We start from the raw sequence: 22,046 nt of genomic DNA, 5'->3' as shown, positions 1-22,046 counted from the left end.
CATTTAGTTACTCTTAATACCATTTATTACATTGAGTGGCTATTGAGGAATGAATTTTTTGGTCTCATTTTCCTGCAGAGAAAAGAATTCGTACTGAAAAATTTAGAATTTGTGTAACAGTTTAACCTTTTTAAAGGGTTTTTCTTCAGTGGGAAGAACAGTGTGTTAGAGAGAAGTCTGGCAGATTTAAGGTCATGACAAATCAGTCTTATGAACTAGTTACACATTCCTGTCGGGTTAATTTCATATTTTTTTTTTCCTTTCTCTGCTGACGTTTGTGCAGAGTTATGTCTAGATCTTCAAACAGTATTTTAAAGCTTTTGGTGAGCAGCTTTATTTAGTAAATATTTGAGGTTTAGATCAAATGAGCACTCCAGATTCCTTATTAGGGAAAAGATGAACATGTACTGGAAATTAATTTCAGCTTGTGGGATGATGTGGTTCAGTATGTTTAGCTCATGGTTGAGGTTGCACTAGGTGTTTGTCCAGTGGGGTCTGGGGCGGAGTGCCGCTTCCTCCCACATTTGACCTGCATGCTGTACGGGTGAACTGTGAACAGAATGGACAAGCGTGTGCACCATGTGGTATCCTGCCGTTGGTCCCATGGTCTCAGATTAATTTGCATCTCAAAGATGCTGTTTGAATAAACTGAACAGATGGATTGGTATTTAGCTGGAAATTCTGACCCTGTAAAAGTTGCAATTAAAAATCAGGGAAGTTGCAGAGTTGTACCTTGGATCTAGAGTCCAGAGCTTTACTGGCCTCCTACATATTTGAAGATGAACAAAATGAAAGGGGGGAAAAATCCTGCCTGGAATCCTGGGAAAATCATTCCCATCCTATTGATTAAAGAACAAAGGTGGTATTAAAAACTTATTTTCACTACAGTTTACCATGGCCTATTTAATGTGTAAGTAGTTTTTCTGGAAGGATTTGCCTTTGTTCCTCTTCCAAATGTTCATGTATTTTTTCCTTAGTTTATAACCAACTTGTTTTGCTCTCAATTGTTCAACTGTAGTATTTTTAGAACACTTTTCTCTGGTTCAGGATTACAGAAAGTTGCTTCTAACGTGTTTGAGGGGTTGGCGTAGTGATTTTGCAGGTAGCACTAATGCCCTTAGTGTGTGTACGTGAGAGATTGCATTGTGATGGACTGGTATCGTCCCCAGGCTGCATCCTGTCTCGGACCCTGCGCTTCGGGGATGCACTCCTGCGCTGGCCGAGCAGCTACTGAAAGCGGACTGATGTCTACATTGACGCAGTACTGTGATCGTAATGACATGCAGGGACGCGCACATCTTCACGATGAGTTACACTGATTATTTTGTAGTACACAGCATAAAGATATAGTTGAAGATGCATATATTTCCACAGGATCTTTCTGGGGTTTCGTCACTGCATTAAAATGAAGAGCTGGAAGCAGAGACACTGCTGGAATACTACCGGAAGCAGTTGACCTGTATTTTAAGTTTCTGGCAAGTTTTCTGACTGGTTAGTTGCTTGCTTTAGTATATGCAAACATCGTTATAGTACAAGTTTGACCAGAATCAACGCAATACATTTTTCTTTAATATAAAAATATATTTTGTGTGCATACAGCCAACGAAGTGCATGCACGCACAGTTATGCGCTGGCTGAAGCCGCTTGTCCCAAGGGGCATCGCGGTAAACCGGAGCCTAACCTGGCAACACAGGGCGGAAGGCTGGAGGGGGAGGGGATACACCCAGGATGGGACGCCAGTCCATCGCAAGGCACCCCAAGCAGGACTCGAACCCCTGACCCACCAGAGAATGGGACCCCGCCAAACCCACTGCGCCCCCCCCTCAACAAAATACATTAATTTTGCAGAAAATAATTTTCAAGTGGCACAAGAACAGTCATCTTCAGGTCTGAGCTCCAGGTGCAGCGTTACTAAAAAGCAAAGACACACCTTTATAGTTCCGCTCTAGGGGGACCGCAGATGTGATGGTAAAACATTTCATCTTGGACGTGTGCCCCTCTTTTTATCCATCTGTCCTGCAGCCAAAAGCATACATCAGTTCTGCTGTTTCTACTCCATACTTTTTTTTTTTTTTTTGCATTTCTGATGTACAGTCTTTCCCAAGGACTTTTGAGGTGACTCAAAAGCTGCTTCTAAGGCTGCTGAATAGTAGAATAGTGTCATGCATTCAGCTGAATAGCTGCACATGTACTTCCTATTCTGTTTTACTCTAAATACCAGGTTAAATATTATGCAGCTCTGTATTAACATGAGTTACATAATGGTTACTTATTCTATCATAGTTATTCACATTTCTTCATTTAGCAGATTCTTTTACACAAAGTGATGTACATCTGGGGGGGGAGGTGTTTCACCAAGATGGAGAGACACAAATGTAGAGACATGATGCTCAAAGTACAGTCATTTTGTTTGTCCCCATTTAAACCAGCATACATTACATGGGTTGATGGGAAACACAAAGCTACGTGTGACAAATGGCAATGTCTGTTTATGGAGCAGATAGATCTGAGAGTAATGAATCTGAAAGAGATGTATTTTGAGATCTTTCTTGAGATCCTTTGAGCTTTTTATTTATTTTTAACTTATTTTTTAATGAGCCATCAAAGGCCTGAGGTGAAGGAGGAGCAGTCTGGATAGGGTATAGTGACTGAACCTGTCCTGTAGGTATTGGGAGCAGATCTGCTGATGGACTTGAAGACCATAATCGGAGTCTTGATCTTGATGCAGGCAGCTAAAGGAAACCAACTGAGAGATCGAAACACTTTGGCAGGTCAAACGCAATTCATGCAGCAGCGTTCTGTATCTGCTGCAGAGGTTTGATGGCAAAGCCTGGGAGGCCAGACAGAAGAGTTGCTGTAATCCAAGCAGGACATCACCATATTTTGTCCCAGAAGCTGTGTAGAGTATGCCATGAGATGAGTAGATTCTGGATGCATCTACAGGACAGCATCAGTATGTTGAGTTGATCTATACTCCCAGACTCTTAACCAATGAACTGGATAAAATGAGCAAGTTGTCCAGCTTGAAAGAGTTCCCAATAAGTGGATGGACCAGTGGGAAAGTAAAGCATCTTGGTTTTGGAGAAGGTGGTTTTAGGTGAACAATCAACCAAGCAGATATGTCTGAGAGGCAGGCAACAATATGTGAGATATTTCTGTAGCTACAGGAGGAAAAGACAAGAGATGGGTATTGTCAGCAGAGCAGTGATAGAATTCATGAGAGGCAATGACAGAACCAAGGGAAGTGGGGTAGATGGAGTAGAGTATGCCAAGTTGAAAGAGGCAGAAGAGAAGATGGAGAGCAGTGCCAAACTACCATGTAAGATCTACCTGACCTGTAGGACCCCACTCATTTCAGTGCTGTATCAGACCCAACTGAAGAGAAAGTAAAATCTTGTATTCGTCAGTGTCAAATGCTGCCGAGGATGAAGACTGGAGAACACCTGATGCTACAAGGAGGACAGTCTCAGTGGAGTGACTACCTTTAAATCCAGATTGATGGGCATCAATGGAATCGTTCTGGGTAAGGCACGTTGATAACTGGTTGTAGGTTCCATATCCCAGAGTTCTTGAGAGCAAAGGGAGAGGAGATTCTGGCATCGGATTCTGGTTCCAGGAGGGGTTCTTTAACAGTGTTGAGATGAAGGCAGATGGGAAGCAACCAGCAGCAAGCGATGAGTTAATGATAAGGCAGACAAGTTGTGGAGAAATGGCCTGTAGGAGAGACAAAGGGATGGGATCGAGGGAGCAGGTGTTGGGTCCGTGTGAGAGCAGGAAGGTTGCAGATTTCATCTTCTGATAGTTGTTGAAATGCAGAGAAGGAGGCTTTGAGGAAGATCCAACGCAGCTGGTGTAGGTGGATACCGAGAACTTGTTGGCGATGGAATTCACTTTGTCTTTGAAGAACGTGGTAAAATTGTCAGCAGTGAGAGGAGGGAGGAAATGTAATGAAGAGCTTCTGTGGATTGTTGGCTGCAGACTAGTTTAACCTACATACTGTATTGTAGCTAATTTACTGTGTTGCTGAATTATTTTGCATGTGGGGTACTAGGCTTGATAAGCACTTACTTTACGTGTAAACAACAACCTCTTGTGTTACACAATACAGCTTGGATAGTGGGCATTTTACACACGACGCATGCATGAAATACAGAGTAGCTGATACAAAATGTAATGGCAAATTGTATCTGTTGATGCTTTTTAGTTCATAAAAATCATTATACGCACATTTTCTGAAACCGCTTGTCCCAAGCGGGGTCGCGGCGAACCAGAGCCTAACCTGGCAACACAGGGCGCAAGGCTGGAGGGGGAGGGGGCACACCCAGGACGGGATGCCAGTCCATCGCAGCGCACCCCCAGTGGGGCTTGAACCCCAGACCCACCAGGGAGCAGAACCCAGCCAAACCCGCTGCACCACCGCACCTCCCCCCCCAAAATCATTAAATATGTCAAATTAGATTCAGTGTAATTTATTTGTTAGAGACTTTTCCATATGGATTGTCGGGTTTTCCCCATGCTGAGAGAAATTGTTTCAATAAATTAATTAAACACAAAAGCCTGCTTATTGGTATTCAGCAAGGATTTGTGGATCATATGGCTCAGCGTATATCCAGTGACTCAACTTAAAGCTTTGCATAGCTGGTGAGAAAGAACCAGGCTAGTTTTCAAGGGGAATTATTACCTTACGATATCTGGTCGTTTTGTGCTAAAAAATAAAATAAAATAAATTGAATATCCCTGCAGTGCTGCAGCACCATACAGGTGTCACCATAATGCATGTCGGTTGTACGTAGGATTCAAACTGATAGAGAAACGATGAGCTCAAGAGTCATACAAATAAGGGGCATACATGGTTGGTGATGTCACGGGAGTCCCAAGGCAAATTAGTGATCTGGTCGTTTTGTGCTAAACGTTTTTATTATCATGTAGCTTAAAGCAATTTACAGTTTTACTCTTGGCAAAGTTTGACATTCTGCTAGAGCACTAAAACAGCAGTGCCTTGTAATTGGTGCCTCCACAAATTCTCGAAAGCAGCACCGAGACTGTGTGGTGTCGCATGAAATCACCAGCTGTGATCACTGGGTGTTCAAAAAAAAATATGTTTTGGGAGGTAGCATGGCAGGAAAGCAACACTAATTTGCCCAGAAAGTCTGCTTATATTTCCGTGTGCATTCTTTCGTACAGCAGTAAAATATTCGGCATGAATACACCTGGATCTTGGGATTTATTCAGGTAAGACTGGTTTTCAAAAGTAATTTTTTTTTTTTTTTTTTTTTAAATTTATTTATTCCCAATAACATTCTCCTGGTTAGAATGAATTGAAAAAACAGTGGATTTTGGTCACTGGGTAGCTCTAACCTCCAAGAAGAATGCATACAGCAGAAATATGTGACATGTTTTTGGAAATAAATACACAGATTGTAAGGATTGTCCTTTGCCTCTTCATAAATCTGATGGAATGAAATGTACTAATATGATCCCCCCCATCTCTGCATTCCTGCTCTTTTTTTCCATATACTGATGATGCAACATGCATGGGGGTCATTAAATTACAACAGCACTAAGGTAAACCTAATACATACCATTTTGATCTGAGAAAAGAACAAAATGTGCACAGCTTTTTGCAGTATTACATTATGTTCCAGCTTTATACCTGCTTTTTGCACCCTAAAGTACCGTTGTAAACAGCTGGAGCAGTTACTGCCAGCATCTCTTAGAGTAATTCCGGAACACACTTTCAGAATTTGGCGAATAACTGTGGTTTATAAAAGTGGTACCATACACATAAAATGTATCAATGAACACGAGAGCAAATGGAACACAAAATTGATATTTTCCGCATTATTATTTTCAGAGCTGGCAGTGCATAATGGCAACAAAGGAGAACTATAGGCGGAGAGATACGGCCCAACTCGAGTGTTTTCGACTGAGAGCTGAGATTTTTTTTCTCCGCTTAATGAAGTCGTTTCCTGCTGAATTGCAGCATGAAAATCCAAGTGAACACTTGTGTTGATCAAACCGCTGCTACCGAATGGTTTAAATAGCTTGTTGTGCACTAAGCGGATGCTGGGCAGGAATTCTAAATCTGTGCTACAAGTCATGTGACATATGGCTGTCAAAATATGAACACGTAAACATTTTGCACTCTATTAAAAAACATGTAAATGCACATTTGTGCTATTCCATACCTTTGAAATGGCAGCGAAATGAAACGGTTTAAACACAGCATTAGCGAGTCGTAAAGTGTACACGCTTAGTACAAAAGATCAGTGTATTTTTCAAAATTCAGCAGAAGTGGTAAATTGAACATTTACAAAAGAAAAAAATGAAATCTGTACAGTATAAACAAAACCTCAGATATGTGCCAAAGTTTTTAATGTCAAGGTTAAAAAAATTCCAGCGCATCTCAGAAACAAGAGAATATAAAATGAGCTTTCAGCGATATGTACACGATGAGCAGAAGTGTATTAAAGTCCTTGTTATCCTTCTTGGCGGCAGATGCTATTTCGCGTTACAGAATGCTGGGAAATTGAGAATGTCGACTTCCGCAAGCACGCAAGCAAGCCTGCGCGCGTACGATATGAGCACATCGGAGTGGGAACGTGACTCCTGATCTCCAGTTCTTCATCAGAGCCCACCAGCGTTCCCAACAGTCCTTCCCAGACCCCTTTATCGAGGGCTCCGGACACATCCCGAGGGTCCGTCCCCTTTGCTCCTGGTGTTCGCTGCACTCGAGTCGCCGACAAGGGCCCATCCGTCGCACTTCTGATCGGCTGGAAGGAGACTCTTGTCCCCAGAGCTTCCGGAGCCCTCCGACTCCAAGGAGGACGTTGTGGAGCTGGTCAACGCGAAGCGCCCTCAAGGTGCGCTGAACCTGAACGGCGCAGCGACCCTCCCACGCTCCGACGACTGAGGTGTCCTTCAGAAAGCTGGGTTATTGTATCCATGGAAAGGCAGAAGCTCATCTTCCTGGGTGATTCCCTGGAAGTTCAGAATGTCTATGAGCAATAGCTGTGCCTGGCTAAGGGTCACGTGTCTTTATCTTCGGTTAAAAAAAAAATTGCTTTTAATTGAACATCAGTACATCTTGTAGAAGCGGAAGAGCAGCCGTGTGCCTATGTAACCAACATATCGGGGTCCCCGCACCCCTGACGCATCGAGTTGCGATAGCAGTCGCTGCAGGGCGCGCCAATATGGCTGGTTTCCAAACGCGGGTGACGCCGTCTTTACTTCTCCCTCCCTGTCCCAGACAGGAAGCAGGGTACGGTTGGAGCACGAGGCCTTCAAGAGCCTCTGTCAGCGTGGTGTTCCCGCTCACGCCTGGGGCGCCTTGCTGTCGCTGCAGAGGAAGGCGGGAACGGGGGGGAGACGAAGGACGAAGAAACACGGGAACAGAAAACAAGCAATGTGTGACCATGGTGCTAATGCTACAATGCTAATGCTCATGGCCGTGGGTGCGAGAAATGAGAGGGAACACGTGTGCATAGAGAGAGAGAGAGACTTTGTTTTGTCGAGGCTGAGAGTGAGGAATGTAATATGCTTGGCTGGATGCGAGACAGAGCTCCCGACTCCAATGCAAACCAATGCTTTAATGAAGAAAATTAATAAATAAGAATCTATGATTTTGGATAGAAGAGACAGATGGAAGAAAAAGAGAGTTCGTTCAGTTATGCATTTTCCCTAAAGGACAACTGCATTACCATAAGCAAAAGTCTTTAATACAAGGCCACAGCTCATAAATTATAAAAGTACCCTTGTATTTAATGTCAGATTTCACGTGTCTTGTTGGCTTTCTGGTGATGCTTTGCAGATAATCAGTAAAGATGAAGGATTTTCACCGGAAGAAGCAAAACGTACAAACGTATGGCGTTCGGGCTCTTGCACAAATGAGTACATTTTCATTGCACACACAAGATTTTTAGCATTGAGGTTCACAGAGCTAAGAGTGACTCACACCGTACAAAGCAAGGGTGTCAAACTGAATCCCTGGCAGGTTTTCCCTCCGACTCAGACCTTAGTTACGCTACGCTGAGCTGTGTGATCTAACGCGTTACGCATTTCTAAACAACGCATCAGCCGAGGGGTCGCAATTACACTAAACAGATTTTCCGTTACCCCAGGAATACCTGCAACAGTGGAAAGACTGGGAAAGGTGTAAGATCATAACCATAATCATAATCTTCCCCCTCTGAATGAACTTAGGGTTCGTTATTTCAGTTCAACAGTTACCCCAGAGATTATATACTTATAATCATTCGTAGCTGTTCGGGAACAAAGGGAGGCAGTGAAGGATTCAATAATCCAGATGAGCTTTGACGCGAACATACTCATGAGGAGTAAAATGAAAATAATTTAAATGGCACAAAAGCACCTCCGACAGTTTTGAGAAACCGCCACCAGCAAGGTTTGATTCCACTGAAAAAGTATATTAAGCACTTGTCATGGCTGAGACGTGGAATTTTGTTCAACGTGGTTTAAATGGTTAATTTAACTAACTGCCAAATGAGGGCGAATGAATCGAGTCCAACTGGAAGCGAAAGCTGAACATCATCCAACGCGTTAGGAATTCAGTTTGATGCCCCCGGTGTAAAGGCACGTGCAGGATGCGTCCCGCCTCTCATTACACACGCGCTACGAGTAACGCTCGTACCTTCGCAGCTAATTTGCGGAATTGCAAGGTCAACGAGATGCCTTTGTTGCCTTGTTTGCATGAAATGCTGCAGAAGTCCGATCGCTGACTTATTCCCAGAAAATGAACTTAAGCCTCGACTTTTTCACTCCAGCAGTCGCTGCTACAAGTCGCTACCAAAATGGTGCTTGGAAGCACTAGTTTTTGCACGTTGAGTGACATTGAGCTCTGGCTTTAACATCACCATGGCGAACTGCTCGTAATGTAGTGGTTAGAGCTGCTGCCTTTCAACCCAAGGGTTGCAGGTTTGAGTCCCAGCTCTAGTACCTTTAAGCAAGGTATGTACTCTAAATTGCTCTAGTGAAATTACCCAGCTGTAAAAATGGGGTAAATAACTGTTGAACACTGCAAGTTACTTTGGACAAAAGTGACTGGTAAATGTTAAAATTAGGGATGTGTTGCACTTGAAACTTGCATTGCTGGAAACAGGTCAGACCTCAGTTGTGTGTGGAGTTATTATAAATCTTCATTTCTGCAAACAAAAGGCATGAATACAAGCTGTCAGTTGAACCTTGGGCAATACTGACCTACACGTGCTACAAATATGTTTTAAGCCTGTTGTAACAAACAGTCAAAGCTAGAATGTTCTGTAAACATCATTGCTTCACCCTCTGCTGACCCTCGCATCTCCTCTGGCTCAGGCTGGGCTGCCCAGCAGACAGAGATCCCGAAAAAAAAAAAAGGCTCTCAGATGGAGAAACCTCAAGTTACGTAACCATCAAAGGACTCTGTCAGAACCAAAAGAAAAACACAGGAAGTATTTCTGAACACGACTCTTGAGATATCACGCGAATGTTCTCTCACACTCTCCAGGCAAAAGCGAGCCACCTCCTTCGGATGGCTGTGAGCTGTAAACAAGGTCACACGAAAACGAAGAGGCATGAGCGTGCAGTAGGTCTGACGTCAACATAGACGGTCTACAGCTCTGCACCGACAGAGGAACAGGGGCAGGAAGGCGGACAGAACGGAGCCGGTGGGGACTCTTGGGCCGCGTTCACCCCGTTTTGGTGCAAAATTTGCACTTTTTTCAGGGAATAAAACTAGAGGTAACAATTTAAAAGTAACTTGAAAATGAAAAGTTCTTGCCGAGACCATGTTCCTATGGCAAGACTCCAGTTCACGCAAGTGCACGTCCAAATAAGATCATGTAATACTTTGCTTCTGGGAGACGAACCTTCGGCGCAGGTTTACTGATCAATTCAAGGCTTGTGGGTAGTTTCACAGTTCCTTGCCTCCTAGTGTCCTCCTTGACATGTATTATTAGCCACCCCACCTTCTCCGTGGTCTCGTCCGCAATTTGTGGCCTTGCTCTGCAGCCTGATATGTTTATGGTCATATATTGTGTGGCCCAGTCTGTGGTTTGGTGATCTACACCGTGGTGACCTTGTACTCACTCTGAGCCTGAGGAATCACCATCCACAGTCCCCGCTTTGATGCTAATGGCTACAGGGGTCATGGTGGCTGGCCCCGTGTCATTGACCTGGTCTTGCGGACCGTTAATGGCTCTGTCCACGAAACCCTCGCTTGAGGAGGAGCCCCTCGACGAGAGGGGGCCTGGAGCGCTGGGTGAGAGCATGTCATGGGAGAGGATGGTGCTGTTCCTTTCCACAATGGGTGAGAGTGGCTTCCTCTTCAAGATCCCTGCAATCGAGAAACGCATGGATATGTGTTCAAGGTGGTAGTTCACCTACATTTATGAACTCCTTATTTACCAGTACGAAAGCACACAAGGAGCACCTAACGGGATGGGTTCTGAAGCGACACTGCAGCGGATCACATTACCTCTCTGAGGGTACGCACTGGGCAGGAAGAGCTGCACGTTTGTCCTCCCAGGTCCCTCGCCTCTTTCCTCTGCCTCTTCCTCTAGCAGGTGCCGGGTGCCCCGCGAATACATGGGGTTGGAATGTGCAGGTGCCTCTACTTTCAGCCTGTCGGTAATCCCTAAGGCGTCTCTTTCGCTGGCCATGGGCACTAGGTCTTCTGGCCGGTGTTGCTCTGGTGCACATGTGCAGCATGATCAATCAATGTAAATGTTGCACATTGTTAAAAAAAAATTTAATTCCTCTTAATTATTACTGAGCCATAAAAATGTCCTTGAAATTATGTTCTGCCCAAATAAACGAACGTTTTTATTCCGCTTGGCAGGCAAAACGTCGCCCACAGGGGACAGTGATGTATGAATGGTGACAGTGGAGTGAAAGGGTTGCCATATTAGAGGTACCTTTTTGATGGCCATGTGGGAGGGGCCACAAGCCTCCATGGACTGCCAGGTTCTCCCAGCATGCCTCAGGGGGGTAGGGTCCTTCCTCTTCCTCACTGTCCGAGGAGTGGGAGGACGCAAAGGAGCCGCTCCGGTCATCCTCAAGGGACACGTCGCTGTCGGAGTCCGAGTCATGGCCTGTGGGGACAGGGAAAGGGTCGCAAAGGAGTAGGAGAAAACAATCTGCTTTCTGGTCTTAAGAAACATCATGGGAGTCTTTGAAAGCTACAGTTGAGTGTTGAATTCAGTCATTCGACTCCAGACACTTACATTTATCTTTTCGCCAACATGACTTACAATATTAATCTATTTACAGTTATTTACCCCTGTACACAGCTGGGTAACTTTACTGAAGCAATTTAGGCTAAGCACCTCACTCAAGGGTACTACAGCCAATACTAAGTTTTGAACCTATAACCTTGGAGTCTAAAGGCAGGAACGCTAACTACTGTGCTATCAGCAGCCCACCAGGGCTTCAGAATCCTCGCTGAAGTCCGATTCCGGAGCGCAAGATCGTTCCCATCTTCGGTTTTACGTCACAATGAGCTCACGGGTGCGAACAGCAAAGTTCGGGTGTTCATAGAGAATGCGAGCAGCGTATCAGAGCGGCAATTCTGTGAAGATGAGTGGCAAGACGCCTGCGTGTTCATACCATCCACACGGCCCTTGGCCTCACAGAGCAGGGAGCTGTGGTCACTCAAGGGGATGTGGGCTTGGCTGATACTTAGTCCACGGTCCTCCCTGCAACGCAAACACAGGAGGATCCCAACTGACACGTCAAAAAATTCCTCTAATGCACCGTGCTCCCTACTCCTCATTCAGTGTCACAGGAGCTGATCAGATCAGATGATGTGGAATAAAAAGGCTGGATCTGAAATAAAAAGTATGAGGGCAATCACTTAATAACTGTAGACCAAGTCCAGAGTTTGACACTCCAGGGAGTTACACGGAGAGTGCTGTCAGGGTCTCCGTTTGCCCCACAAAAACCGGGTATTGCACAAAGAATGGCAAAAAGCCTCAGAAAAATGCACTATATTTCCCCACTCAAAAGAAAACACTTATAAGCAGCTGTCAAAAACAAGGCAAGTTGGAAAGGGAAAAAAAAAATCATCTAAACACTTGCCGGAAATACAGATGCATTGATCCAGTGTCTATGTCTGTGCTGTTTATTACAGACTAGAAAGAGATCAGGTCACCCAGGAATACATGAACGAACAGGTGTCCCACGCAATGTTTAGCCTTGTAAAAAAAAATAAGCTGAAGGTCCTGAAGGAGGTGCAGTGGTGTGAGTGCTGACCCGTACCTGAGGACAAACGGCACGTAGCTCAACTGGCTCTTTCCTGACGGCAGCGTGCCGTTGAGGGAGACCCCGGAGTCGCCGAATGGGGGCCGGTACAGGTGGGTGTCCAGGTAGGGACTGTTGTAGTTGTAGGACTTTGAACAGTTGACAGATGATAACTTTTACTACAATTTCCGCAAGATCACAGCAACCTCACACCTGCACACGCACTGAAGTACAGCCTTACCGAGGCCAGGGACTTGGAGCTGATCATGTCAGCTCGCTTGCGGCTGCAGGGGCACTGCATGGCCTTCCTCGCCTCCTTGTTGAAGACGATGCGGAAGAAGAAGATGAAAGGACCCTGGCGTGGAGAAACGACAGCAGAAATGAGGTCATATATGAGTATAAGTATCGGATTTTGACACTGCTTACCGTACCAATGGTCAAAAAATATTTTATCTATACTATACACAAGTATGGTGCTGCCTTAAAGGATGTAAAGCCCTCATGTCCCTTAGTTCTAGTTTAATTATTTAAACAGTGACATAATAGGTGTGTAACGACCAATTCCATATGTTACTGTAGAGGAAATCGTGTGTGTGGCAGAAGCGATGGAAGTAGTGCAGGTGTAAAAATAAGCGAAGCCGAATCCGGATTGGCTGAACCAAGTAGGTAAGTACAGTCAGGTGTGTAAATCATAATCATTTATTCATTTCGTTTGTTTTAATGTCATTTTATATTTTATGTTTATTTTAATATTTTTCATGCAACAATAATGACCATCCCTACAGGCTCACATACTTTCAAGCAGCAGTGTATCCATTGCATACACAACTGCTAGAAACATAATTATACACTTGTTTACAGCTTTTTCCTTAACCTGATGCTCTTCTGGTCAAATCCCACTCCTGCTGTAGCACCCGCGGTCATGGTACTTACCCTGAACTGATACAGAAAGGGTTCCTCGGTGTATACATGAGTAAATAACTACGTAGGTTAGTTTTCCTAAACATTGTAAATGGCCTCGGGTAACGGTGTAAACAATACTACATGGACAGGTTACCTGTACACAGTTGAATGCAGCAAAGAGGAAATGGAAGATGAGGAAGTCACTGTTGACCGACAGCAGGGCCAGAAGACAAGTCATTGTGACGAGCAGAAGGGAGCCGCTCGCCGTCCTGAGGCCCAGCCTGTTAACCACAGGGTTTCAGGAATGAAAGCAGTTCACTCATCCCTCGCATAGGAAGGTCCCGTACAACAAAAAAAAAATCACTGCACCGGCTTGTGGGAATATATACGCCGCTGTCATACAAGAGTGTTGTGGTGCAATCAGTGCCATATGGGCGATTCCACACACGCATGCTGTCTGAAGCCCCTTGTGCTGTGGCAAGCTGGAGCCTAACCCGGCGGCACAGGGTGCAGGGCTGGAGGGGGAGGGGAACACACCCAGGATGGAACACCAGTCCATTGCAAGGCACCCCGAGCAGGATTCGAACCCCAGACCTACTAAAGAGCAGGACCCAGCCAAGCCCGCTGCACCACCATGCAGCCCTATGGGTGAGTCCCTAAAACCCAATTTGAGTGTTTACAGAAATAAACTACAAACACATTATGACTAACTCAGTTCCTTAAACCATGCTAACAATATATCACGTGTCAACTGTTCATTTTCCAGTTTCCCGTCTTTCTTATATCACAGAAATTAGAGACAAATGTCAAATGAAGCAAAGCAGACACTCGATGCGATTACAATGAGTCACACAATCAGATTTCCACGTGATGCCGTGACTCCATTTGTTACACACAGAGGTGAAACGCTTGTGTGGTCAGGAGTGCAGGTGAATGGGGGTGTCTATCATTCATATTTGCTTGTTCCAAAAACTGCATGACTAAGGCTATCACGTTGACCCTTGATCTAGAGATAGTTGACGGCGTATTACTGAGAATGCTAACAATAGCCGCTGGTAGCTGAAGATAGAAGTTTTTGTAAGCCGGTACTCCAGCACTCTTCTGCAGGGCTCCTCGAGGGTCGATTCCAAGAGGTTCCTGTTCCTGGTGTGCAGCAGAGCAGCTGAACCAATGTACTGTTTCGAATGAACTCTTGAGCACCTGCTGAGACGATGCCATTAGACATGACTCCGACAAACACACAGGCTGAGAAAATAATAAGATCATAGAAAACAAAGAGTTTGGTTTGAGTCTGGGGCTTTCAAATGGACGTATTATACTGTAATATAATTGGTTTCCACCAGACTTCAGACCCCTCACAATATTCACATGACTCTTGCTTCTTCTATGCCTCCAGCCATGCGAGTTGCTCCATCCGGCTTCGCCGAAGACGGACGCTGCGCTTTCCAAACTGATTTCAACGCTCCCGTTATTAACAAAGTAGGAAATAATGTTAGTCCAACCACAGCAGCGAAGAGGGGAAAACTGCTGTGCTTGTCCATTATGACAGATGAATAAAGCATATACTGTAGTCGATATTTAGACTCATCTGTTAAATTTGTGCTGCTATTTCACAGATGGATTACATGACCTTCCCTTTATCAATGCTAGTCCTGCGGATGTGGAAGCAACAATGCAGGCCTTTACGATAACACAGATCACGTTTTATTTTAATTTGGGGTTACTGAGTTCTAGAAATAGGGGGGGCACGGTGGCGCCAGGGTTGGACTGGGTCCTGCTCTCCGGTTGGTCTGGGGTTCAAGTCTTGCTTGGGGTGCCTTGTGATGGACTGGCGTCCTGTCCTGGGTGCGTCCCCTCACCCTCCAGCCTTACGCCTTGTGTTGCCGGGTTGGGCTCCGGCTCCCTGCGACCCCGTATGGGACAAGCGGTTCAGACGGTGTGTGTGTGTGTGTGTGTGTGTGTGTGTGTGTGTGTGTGTGTGTGTGTGTGTGAGTTCTAGAAATAAAACTGAAATTAAGTTAAAGTACAAGTGAGAAACACTGATTTCACTGTGTTGATTTATAATCAGAATTAAGCCCTAATAGACAGTATTGTGAGGGATATGTCTGTTGCTAAGAAACTGCCCTGAATACATACACACACAAACAGAGTGAATCATGAGGGAAGGGTAAACACACACAAGATAAGGTTGTAGGATCAGGGGAAACGTGTCTACGAAAACGGCTGGTATTTCCTGCTGCTGACCTCATACGCGGGTGTCTGTGTGAGGCTTGTCCAACATACTGTGTTTGTCTTTACTTTGTTTGCCTGCCTCTGAGAGTCGATAGCGCCCGACGCGAGCACAGCGGTCGCAGTGGACCGTTCTCTAAGCCTCTGCAGATCTGAATGAGCTCATTGTGTGTGACGGCGTTTTCGGACAGGCGTGGGACTGGCACTCACACTGGACATCCTTTCTTCTCCAGACTGTGGTGGCGCACCGAGCAGGAGGCCCTGGCGGCCAGGATGTACAGGAAGATGCTCATCTGCGGGAGAAGCAGAGGGTACAGCAATCAACACTTTAGACCCACAAAGCCATTGACAAGAAACCATCTTCACTGAAGGGCAGGTCCACAGCACACAAACAGTGTAAATGTATTCAAGACAGCACAACAGTACCAACTAGTTGTTGCAAAGGAGTATGCAGGTGATTATTCCAGTTATAATAGATATTATTATGGGATAAATACTTGGAAAAGGATACTGGCAGAGTAGAAAAACTGAAAAGTGTTCCAACTATTGCAACGTCTGTTCGGTTCGCCAGGTTATTCCCATAGTGCACTTGGCATCATTCCATACACATTGTCCAAATCGCTTGTCCCATTCGGGGTCGCGGGGAGCCGGAGCCCAACCCGGCAACACAGGGCGTAAGGCTGGAGGGTGAGGGGACACACCCAGGACAGGACGCCAGTCTGTCACAAGGCACCCCAAGCGGGACTCGAACCCCAGACCCACTGGAGAGCAGGACCTGATCCAACCCACTGCACCACCGCACCCCCCTATATCATTCCATCCAGTAAATTCGATTTTTCGGACCGAACTACAGGACAGTTAATTCGGTGGGTCACTGCAATCGAATGCATTTTCAGGAGAGGGTGACGATAATGTGAATGAACAATTCTGAAGATCGACACCTCTTCAAGGAGTCATATTCGCAGTGGGGAAAAAATGTCGAGGACGCAAAATAACCATTAATTACACGTGGAAGTAATTAATTAGCAAGGGGATTCATTTCACACTTTATTGCCGAACAAAAAATAAACAGCATGTGACCATTTGTAGGGAGCTGTGCAACGATCTTATCTAAGTTCCTTCACCTTCAAGTTTCAAGTTTTTATGTGTTACATACGCAACTATACTTAGTATGACGTAGTGATTTATGTCAACATCTAAGCACAATGTTTACATACTGTAAAAATGGAAAGTTTTTTACCTTTTCATATAATGAGAAATATGTAATGTTGTCATTTAATTTCTCCCTTTACTCTTACTTGCATAAGATATGAAAAGGTTTTGTATGTTTAACTGGGCAAATGTTTGTCTGAATTTGCCTTTAGTCATAATGCTGAGCAATCGAATGATTACGGGAGGGCATGGTGGTGCAGAGGGATTGGTCGGGGCTGGCTGTGTGGGGGGGTTGGGGTTTGAGTCCTGCTTGGGGTGCCTTGTGATGGAGTGGCGTCCCGTCCGGGGTGTGTCCCCTCCCCCTCCAGCCTTGTGCCCTGTGTTGCCGGGTTAGGCTCCGGTCCACCGCGACCCCACTTAGGACAAGCAGTTGTAGACATCGTGTGTGTTTGTATAATGTTGGAGTGGAGTGGAGCAGTGCAGTGTAGCTCTTTGTAGACGTTCAACAGCGACATTGCAGTTGTGTGTTAGAGTAAATGAGAGAAATGTTCGGTGCACCGGATCGCTCGCCTCTACAGCGCACCGAGCTGTTTGCTCACTGAGATCACGGCCCACGGATTCCTGCAGATGATATGAAGTACAGCCCTGTGAACCGTGTATCTCACAGCTCCAAGAAAGACCGGCAATGTGATGCCGTTCCGGGTGGTTTTGCTCGCTGCCCTTGGCCCTCATATCCACCATGGGGACGGGCTGTTTACAGGAAACACCGAGCTCACGTCCTTGACACCTCAACATTGACTCGGTGGGTCTGTTTCTGCCTGGAGTGTGTGCAAACACAGCAGTTTGAGCAGGGGGGCAGGGGAGGGGGTGGCAGCCCCTCATTGCCGGTCGAGGTGACAATGGGCTTATTGGGGACGCCATGCGAAGGAGGCCACGTTATCTCAGCCTGGGAAACAGTGTGTATTTGAACAATGACTTGAGGAGTGTCCGCCTTCTACCGAACGCCAAAGCAACGTGATGCAACAGGGTTCCGTGTAAACAGCCAAAAATAAGGGTATCGCGAACAACCGAAACGTGACAACGCCGCCGTTTCTTGGACTGTTTAACCTGCAAATAAATAACCGGGTTGAAACAGTACTCAAAATGGCTAGTTAGCGCGGCCGACTTTATAATGCGAAATTTAAATTGTTCGTTGTTGAAATTGAAGAGCGAGGGTAACAGGGTAAAAAAAGTAACCACCGTAATGTTTTACAACGTAATAAATATTTCAACATTTTTAGAAACGTTTTCCGGACACTTTCTGAATATCGAACAGTTTCGACTCGGCTGTAATGTTTTTCATTGAAAATAACACCACACAGTGGCACGAGTGGCTTCTTAAAATGAAAAAAATATTCAAAAAAAAAGATACTGTGCTTTGTGTGCGTGTCCTTCGGTTGCATGGAAGCAGCAGTGTGTGTTCTCCTGTTGCTGTCCGTTTCACTCAGCGAGGTTTGTTGGTACTCACAGATACTGCCAGGACGATGGGCCCAGCAAAGCTCCATATCAGCGTGTCATACATGGAGAGCCAACAGAAGTCGGGGTTCCCATAGCCTTCGGGGTCGAGTCCCACGGACAGCCCTGTGGAACACAGCCAGTGACACCAGAACCGTGGCTCCCCAGTCCACCGTTTAACAGACCATCCTGGACATTACAGCGATAACCCTATGCGCTCTACCACTCGTTCATAAACCTTTGAATCTGCGGGAACACGCACACACCCTACAAGGCACCAACTGAAAAAAAGAAATGCAGCGTGGTGGTTAGAGTTGCTGCCTTAGGACCCAAAGATTGCAGGGTTGAATCCCACCTCCAGCTGTAGTACCTTTGAACAAGGTACTGACCCTGAACTGCACACACACACACACAGTCTGAAGCTGCTTATCCTAAGTGGGGTCACAGCAAGCTGGAGCCTAACCCGGCAACACAGGGCACGAGGCTGGAAAGGACACACCCAGGACAGGACGCCAGTCCATCACAAGGCACCCCAAGCAGGACTTGAACCCCAGACCCACCAGAGAGCAGGCCCTGGCCAAACCCGCTGCACCAATGTGCCCCTTGACCCTGAACTGCTCCAATAAAAAATCACCCAGCTATATAAATGGGTAAAGAATTGAATATCTTAACACTGTAAGTCACTCTGGAGAAAAGTATCAGGTGAACGAATAAATGTAACGTAACTGACAAGTGTACGTGCGTACAATAGGTTGTAGGCTCAGGCCCCAAAACTAGGCACAGTAGTAGCTGTTTTTTTTTTTTTTTTTTTTTTTTTTCTTTTTTGTTTTTGCAGGGTTGCTTTCCATGACTAATGTGATAACAACATAAACAAACACCCATACTGGATCTTTGAGAACTCAGTGCATAGTAAAGCTGTTAATATGAACCTGGATAAATTATGTAATACATCTGGGTTGTTGCTTTAAGAAAGGGGTTAGATCAGTTCCTCCTTCTGATGTAGCTTAATGCCATGTGTGAAACTGCCTATCAAATCAATGTTGCCCATTGATGAACTCTATGCTCCTACGTAAACCAAAGAGGGCAGATTTTAATCCCGACACACACACACACACACACACACACACACACACACACACACACACACACAATGGCTGAAACAGTTGGTCCCAAGCAGGGCTGTGGCAAACCAGAGTCTAACCCAGTAACACAGGGCGCATGGCAACACACCCAGGATGGGACGCCAGTCCATCGCAAGGCATCCCAAGCAGGACTCGAACCCCAGACCCACCAGAGAGCAGGACCCGGCCAAACCCGCAGCGCCTCCCGCGCACCAGCTTGACGCAAGCATTCCTTTAGATTTATTACTTCATCATATCACCAGTTTAAAGTCAATCATCCAGAGGAGACTGAGGATGAAGGATTTCCTATATGAGTATGAGAGTGGGACCATATTTTAATAAAATCATCAGTATTATCCTGGAAATCTGGTACATGTGGCAAGAAGAGTTGTAGAGAAAGTCAAGTGTGCACAGAGGTGATCGGTGGTGAGTTGCACAGGCTTTCACACAATTCCCTGTCTACAAGACCAGCGGAGCAGGTTGGTCTGGTATCTTCAGACTGCTGGCTGAAGGTAATTATTGTGGTCTTCTTACTATATAGTTACAGTATGTACTACAACGTCACAGCGCAGAGCTGCAGGCAAGGAATGCAGACCAAGATCTCTCAGTGGTCACAGTTCACAGAGAAGCTCCACTCGCTCAGGCAACTGTGCTCAAGTCGTCATGACGCACGATGAACGCGGTCAAGACCTCTGCTCGACACGACTTACCCGTGATGAACGCGGGAACACCCCAACCAATCATGTAGTAGAACCGCATCGGGCCATAGTTTATATCGCGTAGCTCGCTCAGCATGCGGTAGGTGTGCAAGCCGTCCAGGAAGAGCCAGGCGAAGGTGCACATGTACAGGAAGTGCAGGAGAATGGCAATCACTGTGCACATGAACTGACACCAGGGAGAGAGGGAGTTGGGATCAGGGAGTGAAGCCTGGCTGTAGGACCTGGCCAACAATGTTGACACGTGTCATGAGGGAAAAATTCCTTCCCCTGCATTTATCCAGCACTAAAGATCCAAAGTGAAGGAGATGGTTAGAGCACATGGTGGTGACCTTCTGGTTTTCAGAACATCTTTTCAATGGAAAATACACTTAGGAATTACAAGTAACAGCCAGCATAAGAGACTAATGCTGATGTTTCGTAAATATCTGTCAAGCTAGATGTGCGATTCCAGACGTCATTTCTGTTGGCCTCTGGGGTAGAGAGAAGGATTTTACCGGATTATCAGCCTGATTTATGCCGAGGACAAATACAAGTTCGGAGAGGAAGAGGGAAACGGCTCCATTGCTGACGATGCTGCTCTTGTTGCAGTGCATGGCATGAAAGCAGCTGAGGAAGAGTGTGGTGAGGAAGAGGAACCCCAGGGTGACTCCGACCGTACTCCAGGTCACCAGCTTCACCGGCAGGATCTCGCCATTCTGGTCCGCGAACAGGGTGGATAAGAGCGTAGAGATGGGCGAACGGGTTACAGGGTAAAGCGGAGGATCCGATACCAACCATAAGGGATCAAATGGGTAGGACATACTCAGGCACAATGGATAAACATAGATAAAGATTACCAGGTAACATTATGACTAGGCTAAGGGGAAAAAAAAACAGAGGAAAAGGCCTGACCTTTTAGAAACGTACAGCAATAAAAACAACGGGAAGTCTTTCTCTGCTGAGTGACACGATGTAACAGCAGTGCTAACATCGGCGAGCGCCTCCCATCTCACCTCTCGGCGGGAGACGTCCATGAGAACGGCAAAGCTAGTCATATGGGAGCACCGGCATGCGATGTGGCTGTAGTTACGGAACGCCACCTCGCACCCCTTCGCCGACCAGCCGCCTGTACCTCCAGTACTCCTAAGAAGCAAGGAAACAAAAAGTCTCACCCATCTTTCCTTTGACCGTGAACAATGTCCCGGGGCAAGACATTCCAGATTATGTTCAGTGCTGCTGATGGTTACTCACAGCCCTTAATTGTGTTCGTCGGAAGACATATGACTTGATTTTATGCTTTAAGGAATAACTGCTTTCTGCCAAGTTTACTTCAATTCAAATGAAACGAGCGATGCAAATTACAGGCCATTCGCATGTTGAAATGGATCGAATGTCTTGAGAAAGAAGTGTCTTGTAATAGGAAACGTACGACGAGGTCGCTGCAGTGCGGTAAAGGCGGAAAACGCCTGTTTTTGTGGGTGTCGTGGTGGAGCGTGTTGCATGGGGAGGCTCACAAAAGAGAGTGGTTCCAGAATACGCAGATCGGCTTGGCGCGCTCCTCGGCTTGTAGCAGGCGGAACTGCACGGTCACGGGCCTGTCGAGGGGGCGCTGCAGAAGCTCCTCTTCGTTGTGCACCGCGATACTAACCACGGGGGTGTTGATGACCGGCCGTTTGGGCACCCTGCGGACAAACAGGGGGACACCTCAGCGCACGGACTCCGTCCTCTTCCTTTAGTCTAATGAAAAGCTACGGAGAGCATGTAGACTTCGAGAAGTTCCCTCCCGCTCCATTCACTGAATACGCTTGATTCACAACTTGGGAATGTAATTGAAACGAAAAGTTTTTTTGTCACTCGAAAAGTTTGCAAATCAAATGCGACACAGATAAGACCAGGGGCTCATCATCAAGTCTATATGGAGCTACCGTACTATGATGTACGCCGGCAAAAATGGTGGTATTGGACTAAAGGACTCTACTTTGGGAACGTCTGAATCTATAAGACGCTGTCAGTTGGTGAAATGCACTACTATGTATTGACTTGTACATCATTTTGTTGGCAAAAAATTGACTAAATGAATATACAGAATACATTATTTCTCTTTCTCTCCCATTCAACGTATCACAGACTGCGAAGGGGCAGGCAGCCCGTCCTGTGCCTGCTCTCTGGTGGGTCTGGGGTTCGAGTCCCGCTTGGGGTGCCTTGCGATGGACTG

General features: G+C 46.0%; 1 protein-coding gene across 1 annotated transcript in view; it reads right to left on the bottom strand.

Annotated features, from left to right (window-relative positions):
- Window positions 1-4,916: 4,916 nt before the first annotated feature.
- celsr2 (cadherin, EGF LAG seven-pass G-type receptor 2) overlaps window positions 4,917-22,046 on the bottom strand; it is an 87,492-nt gene continuing 70,362 nt past the window's right edge. The window contains exons 21-34 of the mRNA XM_029249505.1: window positions 21,346-21,513; window positions 20,845-20,974; window positions 20,347-20,547; window positions 19,844-20,018; window positions 18,026-18,138; window positions 15,577-15,659; window positions 13,292-13,418; window positions 12,476-12,589; window positions 12,253-12,383; window positions 11,602-11,690; window positions 10,911-11,087; window positions 10,472-10,684; window positions 10,084-10,330; window positions 4,917-7,616 (exon numbers count right to left, since the gene is read on the bottom strand). Coding sequence (XP_029105338.1) covers window positions 7,589-7,616; window positions 10,084-10,330; window positions 10,472-10,684; window positions 10,911-11,087; window positions 11,602-11,690; window positions 12,253-12,383; window positions 12,476-12,589; window positions 13,292-13,418; window positions 15,577-15,659; window positions 18,026-18,138; window positions 19,844-20,018; window positions 20,347-20,547; window positions 20,845-20,974; window positions 21,346-21,513 — 1,996 coding nt within the window. The 3' untranslated portion in view covers window positions 4,917-7,588. The remainder of the gene's footprint in view (window positions 7,617-10,083; window positions 10,331-10,471; window positions 10,685-10,910; window positions 11,088-11,601; window positions 11,691-12,252; window positions 12,384-12,475; window positions 12,590-13,291; window positions 13,419-15,576; window positions 15,660-18,025; window positions 18,139-19,843; window positions 20,019-20,346; window positions 20,548-20,844; window positions 20,975-21,345; window positions 21,514-22,046) is intronic.

This window comes from Scleropages formosus, chromosome 2 (assembly GCF_900964775.1).
Source record: "Scleropages formosus chromosome 2, fSclFor1.1, whole genome shotgun sequence".
Taxonomy (NCBI): domain Eukaryota; kingdom Metazoa; phylum Chordata; class Actinopteri; order Osteoglossiformes; family Osteoglossidae; genus Scleropages; species Scleropages formosus.
This window is presented reverse-complemented; position numbering and strand designations above follow the sequence as displayed.